Here is a 13,158-nt window from a genome sequence, read left to right as displayed (position 1 = left end):
TCCTCTTCCCCCCTCCACCCACACACACACACAAACGTTTCTCGTATCTCAGTCAGTTCTCATCTTCCTGTTCATCGTCCCTACTAGCTGCACAACGCTCTAAGTAAGAAATATATTATAAAGACATCAGATATTTCCTGGGTATATACATATGCTAACTCTCCACGCAGGATGATTGCTATCATAGTCAGTTAGCTTACATTTCGTCATTTATATTTTTACATTTTCTTTTCACATTCAAGACCGTCACCATGCATTGCTATCAGCCTGCGGTAAGCATGTATTGATCGATCTGCTGGCTTCCACACGTAGTACAGTTGACTATGCCCATATATATCCATCGTAAATCACATATATCTATATATAGTGATTTACTAAGCTTATTTATTAGGTACTATACTTGTGTGTACGTGTACGTGTGTGTGTGTGTGTGTGTGTGTGTGTGTAAAATGTAAATCGAGTCATGAACATATATAAACGCATATATAATATGACATGTTTGGTGATTCGTATAACAATAAAAAAATTATCATAACTCCAACATTTTACTCATTGGAATTAGTTTATTGAGAGAGAGAGAGAGAGAGAGAGAGAGAGAGAGAGAGAGAGAGAGAGAGAGAGAGAGAGAGAGAGAGAGACACAGACACAAAAAAACACACACACACACACACACACACACACACACACACACACACACATTACACCAATATGATTTTATTTATTGAAAAAAAATATAGTCTCTAAAAAATATACATACTATATATATATATATATATATATATATATATATATATATATATATATATATATATATATATATATATATATATATATATATATATATATATATATATATATATATATATATATATATATATATATATATATATATATATATATATATATATATATATATATATATATATATATATATATATATATATATATATATATATATATATATATATATATATATATATATATATATATATATATATATATATATATATATATATATATATCTATATATATATATATATATATATATATATATATGCCGGACGTATTACTTGGGTTCCGTGTCGCCGTCACAAGACTCCGTGGGAGGGAAATATGTAAACACTTTGCACAACTTCTGTAGTTTAATATTCTTCCTTAGTAGTACACTTCACTCTGACTCTTCATTGACCACTAGCTTACTATGACTGGGACTGTCCCCTCTCGCCCTCTTCTCCTATATATATCCAGAACAGTACAGTCTAGAATGTTACAGTATATTTTAGATCATACAAGAACATGTAGCAAAAGTATGTGCGAGTTGGCAACACTTCCCGCCTGGCGCCTGGCCGCGCCCCGCGGGGCGCGGACGAGGCTTTGCTCCCCGCCCCCCTGCTCGCTTCTCCTGGAGCCTTCTAGAGGCCTATGGACGCCAGGGGAAGCTTCCAGCACAACAATATATATATATATATATATATATATATATATATATATATATACACACACACACTGTTATATATATATATATATATATATATATATATATATATATATATATATATATATATATATATATATATATATATATATATTTTTTTTTTTTTTTACAGTAGAGGAGTCAGTTCAAGGGCACAGAAAAGGTAACAAATGTTAACAAAAAAAGCCCGCTACTCACTGCTCCTAAAAAGAGTTAAGTGGAGTGGCCGAAAGATTGGTCAATTTCGGGAGGAGAGGTGTCCTGATACCCTCCTCTTGAAGGAGTTCAAGTCGTAGGCAGGAGGAAATACTTTGGCTTGTTATCTACAAGGGAAAGTATCTACACTATAAGAATTTTTTTTTTTGTATATCTACATGGTAAAAAAAACCATCATAACACTTTGGTTTTGGTTTGGTTATGTTACGTCTGCTTAGGTTAGTTACTTATAATGTACACCTTCATATCATGGTTAAATAGCATTTATTTTGAGTACATGATATTTATGAACAGCTGGCACGTCAAAAATGCCCAGGAGAAGATTAAAGAATATTGTTCCAGAGTTTAGCAGGTTCAGCGAGGGGTGATAGAGTGAAGATCAGCTTGGTTAACTCTTGCGTTCAGGGATTTGGACCAAGTAAGGGGATGAGATTGAGTAGAAAGTCGTGTGGCGAGGCCGGGAGGGGGAGGTGCAGCTTAGCAAGTTCCTGGAAGAGGTAATCTTGAAAATATCGATAGAAGACTTAGAAAGAGAGAGCTGCAGTTCATGAGACGCCGAGAAATCACGTGACTCACGCTCGCCAACCTCGCCCGATCAGTTATACCACCGCCGACGATTTAGGTTCGGTGACGGGCGCCTGGCTCTCGTACGCCAGCAAGACCGGCCCTTAGACTTCACTCTGTCCAAGAGAGCTGTCTGAGTGGAGCCCCCCCACACGTGAGATGCATACTCCATACGAGGGCGGACAAGGCCCCTGTAAATGGATAGCAACTGTGCGGGGGAGAAGAACTGGCAGAGACGGTACAGAACGCCCAGCCTCGAGGAAGCTGATTGAGTAAGAGAAGAGATATGAAGTTTCCAGTTGAGATTTTGAGTTATTGATAGACCGAGGATGTTTAGTGTTGAAGAAGGTGATAGCTGAGTGTTGTCAATGAATAGGGGATAGTTGTTTGGAAGATTGTGTCGAGTGGATAGGTGGAGAAACTGTGTTTTTGAGGCATTGAAGGACACCATAGTTCTTGCCCCAATCGGAAATAATAGTAAGGTCTGAGGCTAAGCGTTCTGCAGCCTCCAGCCTGGTATCATTTAGTTCCTGTTGGGTGGGTCTTCTATTAAAAGAAGTTGAATAATGCAGAGTAGAGTCATCAGCGTAAAAATGGATAGGACAGTTTGTTTTGGAAAGAAGATCATCAATGAACAACAGAAAGAGAGTGGGAGATAGGACAGAACCCTGAGGAACACCACTATTAATTGGTTTGGGGGAAGGACAGTGACCGCCTACCACAGCAGAAATAGAACGGTCAGAAAGGAAACTGGAGATAAAGGTACAGAGAGAAGAATAGAAACCGTAGGAGGGTAGTTTGGAAAGCAGAGATTTGTGCTAGACCCTATCAAAGGCTTTTGATATGTCCAACGCAGTAGCAAAGGTTTCACCGAAACGGCTAAGAGAGGATGACCAAGAATCAGTTAGGAAGGCAAGGAGATTACCAGTAGAACGCCTCTTGCGGAACCCATACTGGCGATCAGATAGAAGGTCAGAAGTGGAAAGGTGCTTTTGAATCTTCCGGTTATGGATAGATTCAAAAGCTTTAGATAGACAAGAAAGCAAAGCTATAGGACGGTAGTTTGAGGGATTGGAACGGTCACCCTTCATAGGCACAGGCTGTATGAAGGCATACTTCCAGCAGGAAGGAAAGGTAGATGTTGACAGGCAGAGGCGAAAGAGTTTGACCAAGCAGGGTGTCAGCACGAAAGCACAGTTTTTAAGGACAATAGGAGGCACTCCATCAGGTCCATAAGCCTTCTGAGGATTGAGGCCAGAGAGGGCATAGAAAACATCACTCTTAAGAATCTTAATAACAGGCATAAAGGAGTCAGAGGGGGGATGAGTAGGAGGAATATGCCCAGAATCGTCCAGAGTGGAGTTTTTAGAGAAAGTCTGAGAGAAGAGTTCAGCCTTGGAGATAGATGAGACGGCGGTGTTGCCGTCAGGACTAAGGAGAGGAGAGAAAGATGAAGAAGTGAAGTTGGAGATGTTTTTGGCTAGATGCCAGAAGTCACGGGAAGAATTTGAAAAAGCAAGGTTTTGGCATTTTCTATCAATGAAGGAGTTTTTGGTAAGTCGGAGAATAGATTTGGCACGATTCCGGGCAGAAATGTAAAGGTCATGGTTAGGTATATATATATATATATATATATATATATATATATATATATATATATATATATATATATATATATATATATATATATATATATATATATATATATATATATATATATAAAATGCTGACTTGCCTGATGGGTGAGCCTCCCATAACGCAGTTAGCCAGTGGGGTACCTCTTTGGCCGACTGGTAAAGGAGTGGCTCTCCCGTCTCGCTGGTCGCGGGTTCGATCCCCGGCGCCGGCAAAACCTTTCCTTGTCTGGATTAATTTTTCGTGTGCTTCGTTACGCGCAGAGATCGTGTTGGAGTATAGAAAGAGGAAAATTGGCATTTATATATATATATATATATATATATATATATATATATATATATATATATATATATATATATATATATATATATATATATATATATATATATATATATATATATATATATATATATATATATATATATATATATATATATATATATATATATATATATATATATATATATATATATACACACACACACACACTCAGATCCCTTCGCAGCACTCGCAGTCTGTTTATATTGCGTTTTCTTTATTATTATATCTTTTTCCACGCTTTGCACAAAGAACAATTTACTATGCGTTGTTTTTCGCAAATATCTTCTAAAGAATCAGCTTGAGCAGTGTGGTATTTTGGCTCAGCATTTTTGACACCCTGCCCTAATTGTTGGCGATGTAGTGCATTGCAAAATGTGAATGATTACGGCGCTTACTCCTGACCTTATTGACGAAGACTGGCATGGCCATCAAGACATTCGAGCAGGGGAAGCGGGACGTTGCTGTGACTTGTATACCCACCATGGAGGTAAGTCCAATTCCACTTCTGATCGCCTTCCTATTGTTTGTATAACTGAAGAAGGATTTCGGAATACTTTTACAGTTGGCTGCAATGTTTTCTTCATATCTTCGCTTTGCCTGACTTAATTACTAATCGTTATACTCGCCGCCTGGCTTCATGATAGAGTCTGTAGTGTTTTCGGGCGTGCTTTGTTCTTTCTTTAGTCTGTAAAACATTTTTCTCTCCTTAACCGATATTGTTTAATTTCGCTATTAAACTGAGGTGGGCTTTTATTAGTGTTACGCACAATGGGACAAATGTGTAAATGATTTTTAAAGTTTAGCCAGGTTTTCTCTACGTTGCCATTATCTGATAGTAGTATTTCTGTTAGTTTTTGTCGGATTTCTACGAAATTAGCTCTTGAAATTGGGCACCTTTACTTTATTTTCAGTCACTGTTGTTTGAGCTTTAATGTCGACGCGCACTAATTTATGATCGCAAGAACCGAGGTGTTCTACCGTGACATTACTGACAAGGTTGTCTTGAGTCGCTATAACAAGGTCTAGTATGTTATTTTGTCGAGTTGGTTCAGTAACCATTTGGCTTAGGTAATTTTCTTCTAAAAATTCGATCATTCTGTGGGACTCGCCTTCTGTACCTAGCTGTCGCACAGTCGACATGGGGGAGATTGAAGTCTCCTAATATAAGTGAGTTAAATAAGTGACTGCCTTAAAATGCTGTACATTTCAACGTCTTTTTCAAGTGATTGCCCCGGAGGCCTGTAGGTGACAGATATATTTAGATTGACTTTTGCAATGTTTACTCGCACGCACAAATGTTCAACGTTACTGTCTCTTGGCGTTCTGTCAGTGGGTTCCAAATAGGCGAGAGAGACTGAGCTGCGTCCTGTGTGCTGTGTGCCTGTCTGCCTGCCTGTTACCTGTGTCGTGCCCTTTATGCCTGTATTTCCTGTACTTGTGCCCAGAGGACCAGTAGGCTACGTGTACGGTGTCTGGAGCCTGTCATTAAATCGGCACCAGTGTTTGCCGTGCCTTTCCTTCTGCTCCTCCAATCTGACCTCCCTCGATCTCCTCGTGTTCCGGCCCGCGCGTGTGTGGCATTCCTGAAGAAGCGGGTCTCGAGCTGTTCTGGCCTTCACTACCCTGTGTTTAACTACGCCGTCTGCCTCCCCGGGTTCGTGGTTTGGGGGTGGGGTGGGGGGGGGCATAACAATAAACTCTGCGGGACCCTTTGGCAACTGCCAACAATATCGTCTCTCAACATCGTCCACCGCACTGCGCGAAGAGCCTCTTTTGTGTTTATACAGTACCAAAAATAGACGTTCGACAGCCGAAGGTGTTGATTTACAGTGCAAACCAAAGCTACTTTGGGTTGCACATTGCTTCAGGCAGTATAGTCAAGCAGAAATTAGGTTCTTGGTTGAGTATAACCCAAACCCTCGTCCAGCAGCCCGAGTGAGCCAGTACGTGGTCTGCAGGGATGGCGGCCATCACGGCAAGCCAGTGCTTCCGCCTCAAGCTGCTGCACATACTGGAGACTGCCGGCCAGCAGGTGATGACCTACACTCTTCTATGCGGGACGGCAGGCAAGGCGCCCTCCGACACACTGGAGCAATACCTTCAGAATCTTCCACAGGGATCCACAGCCAACTATGCCAAGGTGGCGAAAAAATCCAAATGCTTCAACTCTACTGACCAGACACAGATAATAAATGACACGACATGCACAACATTTGACATAACACTGCTGCATAAGGCCATCAAAATTTCCTGTGAAAACGTGGCGAGTCTGCACCCGGTTAAAAATAATCCCGATATGTGGAACTCAAAAACCCTCGTGCAGCCTTGGGATCTGGAGTACTATGTCACAAAGATAAAGGACACCAGAAATGAAGTGGTGCACGAGCACCAACCCTTTACAGAGGCAGACTTCCTAAAAGAAGTGGCCGATCTGATTCTGCTCTTCGTTAGTTCCTTGAAGGCCACGAAGGACCGTTACGCCAGGGACGATGCCGAGTACCAGGCCAAGGAGGACGCTATGCTGGACACTGTGAAGGACATCCGGGCGGAAAACCTTGGGGAGGACGAGATTTTACAAAGATCAACGACGATGTTGCTGCCGCTCCTCAAACAGGAAACAGACAAAGAATTAAGGACCAGGCTGGATAGTGCACGGTACATTGACCCCCTCCACTTCCTGAGTGGCGTCCAAGGCCAGAGAGTGGAGGTAAGCAATATTTTTTGTGACATCATTCTCGCCGAGGAGAAGAGGACGGCACGCCAAGGGGAGGTCAATGAGATTCCTTACCTGGAGATGCTGCATCTGTGTGACGATGCGGGCGCGTCCGCGTCGGGGGGTTCGGCGCGGCCACACATTCTGGTGGTGGAAGGTGAGGCGGGGAGCGGCAAAACCACACTGGCCACGTTCCTACTGAACCAGTGGCTCGAGCGTCCGTGTGACCGCCGCGTGCAGGGACTGCAGCTATACGACCAATTGCTATGGGTGGTGTGCCGGGACCAGAACAGCTCCTCACTTAGGGACTTCCTGAAGGTGCTGCTGCACGAGTCGTATTTCCGGTACGGCCACCTCTTGCTGCCTCTACTCAAAAAGTGTCGCGTCCTGATTCTCATTGACGGTTTGGACGAGAGGAACGACGTCTCCCGTCAGCTGGTGACGGACATCCTCGGCGAGACGGCGGCCACCACTTTCACCATCGTGTGTACCTCGCGGCCAGAGAGTGTGCCGGACATGAAGACGCGGGCGCGAGCCAACTTCCATGTGTCCCACGTTAAGATGCTGGGCATCGACCACACAGAGAGAACAGAGCTAGTGGTGCGGCACTACGCCTGGGTCACCGGGGGCGCCAATACCGCCGCCAACACCGCCGCCCTCAGACGAGTAATGCAACACATTGGCTCCAGGGAACTGTTTCGGCTGCCCATCAACCTGCTGTTCCTTGCCACCTTGTTCTTTTACGATCCCGACAAAGTGTCCGTCACCATCACTCAGTCTGAGCTGTACCAGTTTATCCACATGTGGTGTGAGCAGAAGCTGCAGGACAGGCTTGGTGCGGCCTCCCAGGCAGGGCGCGCTAGAGTGTTCCGTCAGGGCGGGGTAGCGGGAGTGTTGAGTGTGATGTACAAAGTAGCGCTGAAGGGGCTGCTGCAGGGCCGCGTCTACCTCAGCGACGAGGACCTGCGGGGCCTGCGCGACGAGTGCATCAAGCAGGATTTGGACCCCGAGGAGGTGTTGCCAGCTTTCTACAATCTGCGGCGGGAGGTGAGCTTCGGAGTGGTGACGGAGAGCTACTGCCACCCGCACAAGGGCCTGCAGGACTTTTTTGGTGCCAAACACATCGCAGAACAGCTCGATCAATATAGGGAGGGTGCCATAAAGCGTGTTCTGCAGGTCAGCTCAGCGGGACAGGACCCTCGCTTGGACCAGCTGAGGAACATGCTGATTCATCTTCTTGGGTTGCTGACGCGGCAGAGGGGCACCGTGGCCACGGCCATGCAGGAGGCCGTGGACCTGTTGCGCCAATCTGGGGTGAAGAAGAATGACGAGTGGCTGTTCCTGCTGGCCGACACCGGGGCCCACGACGTCGCTGTGCAGCGCGTGGTGCAAAACCTCAACGTCTTCCACGAGGACGAGATCATCTATGTCCTGGACGGCACGGTGAACGCCGCCTCCGTGCTGCTACCGCGCCTGCCGCCGCGGAAGGTGCGCGTCCACCTAACGCGGGAGCCAGCCAACGTGGACGACCTGGAGCGGGGTCTCGCCGGCCACATCGTACGTCATCTCAACCTGGTTTACCACTTCAGACACCCCCACCAGCACGCCGCTTCGGCCTCAGCTCACCTCCTGCGCCACATCCCAAGGTGAGTTGTCCCCACCTATGTACTTAATTGGCTCTGTGCAGTCACTGCATGCTGTCGTGTGTGTGTGTGTGTTGGCGGAGGGGAGCCTGCCGGAGCGGCCACATAAGGATCCATGCATTGTTTCAGGAGTGACTTGTGGATGTTCATCGGCCACCTGGACGATGGACACCTAAAGCTTCTCCCTCGAGGTCTGCAGCAGTTGTACCTGGTAGTGGCGGGCAGTGACCATGCACGCAGTCTCCTGCCAGCCCTCGCAAAGGCCCTGTCCGACCTCCCGAGCCTCCAGACTATCGGTGAGTGTTCGCTGAAGGGTAGGGGAGTGGTCGGTGGGCTGGTGGTGCTGGCGAGGCTTTTCCTTGTCAGTTGTAGTATAGCTGTATAGTAGGCGCTACTGTAGTAAAAGAAGCAGCAGCAGCAGCAGCAGCAGTAACAGCAGTAGTAGTAGTAGGAGGAGGAGGAGAGCATGCGTGATGATTGTTAATTATGAATGGTGAAGTGCAGTAGGTCAGCCTCGTGACATCACCGTCCTTCCAGAGCTGCATGTCCCCGTGGCCGCCGTGACTCCCAGCGCCGTGAGCCGCCTGCCCGCCACCGCCCCCAGCGTCAGCCTCGTCCTCTCCGGGGTGACGGACCAGCTCGCGGGGGCAGCCGGGAAGATTGTGGCGGCCCTCAAGCCACCGAAGAAAGGGTAACACATTATATATTAGTTGTAACAGATGAATGGGGAAACGGGTCGGTAAGCTGTTACAGAGAGGGCACCCGGCACAGACAGGTCAACAAATATCCTTTTTTTTTAGTATACCTCAGAAAATGCTGATACCTATCGGTGCGAAGGATGACGGGAAGAAATGTACCCAATCACATAAGTGGAGTCTTGTATTCGTAACAGATTCTCGGCCTTGAACTTCCCCGGGGCCACGCTGGAGTTGAGAGGATGGGAAGCCTTCATCCAGGAGCTGCATCAGGCCGACGTGACGGTGAGGAGCAGCGTGTTGGTGCCCGACACGCACATCACCGACGACGAGGCGGACACACTCAGCGCCATCACCACCACACGCCTGGGCTGCCGGCTCTTCAGGTGTGTGTGTGTGTGTGTGTGTGTGTGTATTTACCTAGTTGTGACATACGGGAAAAGAACTACGCCAAGTCTATATACACTTAGGGCCGCTTTCACAGTCGTTTTGTTTGTTTTGATCGTTACCAATGGCGGCGTTCGCTGCTATAGAATTTCCACTTAAAACTGGCCGATGGGGTAGTGACAGCTGCGAGGTTAGCCTAGCCCTGCACCGTTCCACACACTCAACACCTCTCGCTTCATCTGCAGCCGCCACTACCCCATGGGCCAGTTTCACATGGAAAACTATAGCATCGATCGGCGCCATTGGTAACGATCATAACAAACAAAACGACTGTGAAAGCGGCCCCTTGGAACTACGGTCGCGCTGTCCCGTCTCCATATCCACTCTTATCCAACTTTTCCTTAAAATCATGAATGTTTCTTGCACAAACCACCTCCTCCTCCAGTCTATTACATAACTCAATGCTTCTGTTTGGGAAGCTAAACTTTTTCACATCTCGCCTGCACGTGGTCGCCCTCAACTTCTTTCCATGCCCTCTCGTTTCTCTCTCGTTCCACACACACGTACAGGTCCTCTCTGTCCAAATGCTCCACCCCGCTCGCCACCCTGTACACCGCTATCAGGTCTCCTCTTTCTCTTCTTCTTTCCAGGGTTGTGAGCCCCATGCTATTGAGTCTCTCCTCATAAGTTCGATCTCGAAGTTCCGTGGTACCATTTTAGTTGCCACTCTCTACACTCTTTCCAGCTTCCTTATGTTCTTCTTCTCATGAGGGGACCAGACCACTGCTGCATGTGTGTGTGTGGGTGAGAGAGAGAGAGAGAGAGAGAGAGAGAGAGAGAGAGAGAGAGAGAGAGAGAGAGAGAGAGAGAGAGAGAGAGAGAGATTCACCACCACGGTCTGATCACGAGTTCTACTCGCAATCGCCAGCAAGTACCCTCCCGACAAGACCAAGCCTCATTATAGTCAATCGATCTCGGGGTAGGCTACTGCCGGGACCTCCACACCACACACCCCATCTCCATCCCTTGCACCAGGGGGGGGGGGGCGCACAGTAACCACGCCTTGTCAGCGAAAAAATCCCTGCCTGAGCGAGATCGAACCTCCGCCTGACATGCTGGCTCGATCCCCGGCGCTGATAGCATTTGTTCCCCCCATTCCCGGGTTGATTTCTTGTGTTTCGTGACGCGCAGAGGTCGTGTGGATATGTGCAATTGTGTTATTATAATCATATTTTTTAATGATCTGAAAATGATAATTTTATGAAGATTTTTAGTATTAACTTAAGAATTCATCTATTTTTTCAACAAGATTTAACAGATGACTGGACTGTGCATTCTGCTCCTTCCCTGATCCCACCTCACCTTATCTTGCCGTGTACTCCTTCACCTTGCCTTCTGCTCTTCCCTTGCAGGCGAGGCGAGAGAGCGATGTGGCCGTAAGCAAATGCCTGTGCCGATGACACAGGTAACGACATGCATCTCCGGTGAACGCTGGCACGTACCTGCACAGCCGAAAGCCGCGGATAAGGAGATTTAGGCGGGCCACTCACCATATCTTGCTTCTGTGCCGCTCATGGTCCCTGCCTGCCTGCTGCCTCCTACGCAGCGGCGCTCCTTTCATAACAGGAACTGGTGAAATAACAAATATCACTACTTTTATATCTCAATGTTAAACCGTGTTCTGGCAAAAGCCAGCTGAGCAGCATGGAGGTAAGGTGGCGTCTGGGGGCCCATGACCAAACTCTCCCTGTCTATTTCAGACAGGGAGAGTTTGGTAAAAAAAAATAAAAACACCTGTACGTCGTAACTTGTTGAGTTGTAGTGCAGCTGACTTGCCTGATGGATGAGCCTCCCATAACTCATATTACGAGGGGGGTACCTCTTTGGCCGACTGGTTAAGGAGTGGCTTTCTTATCTCGATCGCTGGTCGCGGGTTCGATTTCCGGCGCCGGCAACATCTTTCCTTGTCTGGATTAATTTCTTGTGTGTTTCGTTATACACGGTGGTCGTGTGGGAGTTGAGTAAAGAGAAAATTCTTGCGTTTCAGAGTGTCGCCAATGTTTTGCTTCTATATCACGGTAGGCCCACGTATGTAGCATTCAGCCATCTGTAGCAGAGGTTTCCAATCTTTCTTGACCCCGTTACTAGTAGTCACTGGCCTTGTAAAGCATTTATAAGTAACGTTAATAAGGCCGCTGGCACACGAGCGACGTGTGGTCGCCACGCCGTAACGGGGATGTGGCTTCTCATGTTTCATTGCTCGAACCCTTTCACGTACACGATCGAGCGACTGTAGCGAGGAGACGCGGATCCCCGCCACAAGTGGCGTCGCTTTGTGGCTTGGACCTGCACACATAGACCACTTGTGGTTGCTCAGTGGCGGGCAAAGCTGCGACTCGCCAATCGTTCACCAGACTGGATAAGCTGGAGAGGCGTGTGTATTTCTCTGCCGCAGAAAACCTTACACACGAGCGACGCTGCAGCGTCGCTCAGCCGAGCCACAAATTGCGTGTAACAGCGTCATAAAAGCTACTCGTGTCGTCACGGTGTGGCGACCACAGTTCGCTCGTGTGCCTGCGGCCTAACTCTGATATAAGTCACATAATCCTGCTGAACAATTATTATGTTCTGACCCTTATAAGTAATATATAATTTTTCATATGTATCTATCATTAAACATGAGTTGCGTATAAATGTTGGAGTAGAGTCGATGGTGCAAGGCAGCGAGGGAGAAATATATTCATAAAGATTGTAATATATGTACAAAAATAACGGAAAATATCAGTTTTTTTCTCTTTAGAGAGAGCGGAGGGAGCGAAGGCTGTTAAATGATGCAAGAAAATGTAAATATAAGTAACAGACATTTGAAGGATATTATAGTTAGCACAATGAATGTTATAGCTGGGTGCATGGCCAGTAGCAAGGAGTTTGATTTTAGTGTACGTAGTACTGTGCAGTACTAGGTACGCTTACCTATATGTGCCAGGCCAGGGGGTCACACGCTCAAACACTATGTCCTGCAGTGTTCTGCTATTAGTGCCTACCGCCCACAGGGCCACTGGGACCTGCCTGGGCTGGTGGGCTGGTTCATTAACAATAATGTTCTCTCAGCTGTGCTTAGTGAGTATCCTGCATTTGCCTCTAGATTGTAGTCCATATGTACAGTCCCTTATGTCTGCTCCCTTGACTAAATCAAGGCCTTTATTTTTTAGCACTTGTCCCCCACCATTGCATCTTTTTAGCTTCCTGGTGCTGCTTCCACATGTATCCTTAGTTGTATAATCACACTCTGTACTGCCTGGGGGTTGGGATGGCATGCGCCTCCCTTCTCCTTTGCTGTTTTACTTGCAACAATAAACTATCAATCAATCAATCAATCGTACTGTCGGTGTGTATGGTGAATAAATTAAACTTTATGAAGACGGCAATGTTAAGGAAATCTTTATTTATAATTGTATATAAATAAAATTGAGGCTGTAGTATGTATTTATCTATCGGATCATGAGA

General features: G+C 46.4%; 1 protein-coding gene across 2 annotated transcripts; it reads left to right on the top strand.

Moving 5' to 3' along the window:
• Window positions 1-13,130, top strand: LOC126984698 (uncharacterized). 2 transcript variants are annotated; one of them, XM_050838593.1, is made up of 6 exons: window positions 1-103; window positions 6,144-8,572; window positions 8,699-8,865; window positions 9,107-9,260; window positions 9,462-9,650; window positions 11,064-13,130. In XM_050838593.1, the coding sequence occupies exons 2-6, from the start codon at window positions 6,174-6,176 to the stop codon at window positions 11,089-11,091; spliced, it is 2,937 nt and encodes a 978-aa protein (XP_050694550.1). In that variant the 5' UTR covers window positions 1-103; window positions 6,144-6,173; the 3' UTR covers window positions 11,092-13,130. The 2 variants fall into 2 exon arrangements, with proteins under 2 accessions (XP_050694550.1, XP_050694549.1); XM_050838592.1 differs by having other exon boundaries at window positions 3-103; window positions 6,141-8,572.
• Window positions 13,131-13,158: the final 28 nt, after the last annotated feature.

The sequence above is a fragment of the Eriocheir sinensis genome, chromosome 57 (genome assembly GCF_024679095.1).
Source record: "Eriocheir sinensis breed Jianghai 21 chromosome 57, ASM2467909v1, whole genome shotgun sequence".
Lineage (NCBI taxonomy): Eukaryota > Metazoa > Arthropoda > Malacostraca > Decapoda > Varunidae > Eriocheir > Eriocheir sinensis.
This window is presented reverse-complemented; position numbering and strand designations above follow the sequence as displayed.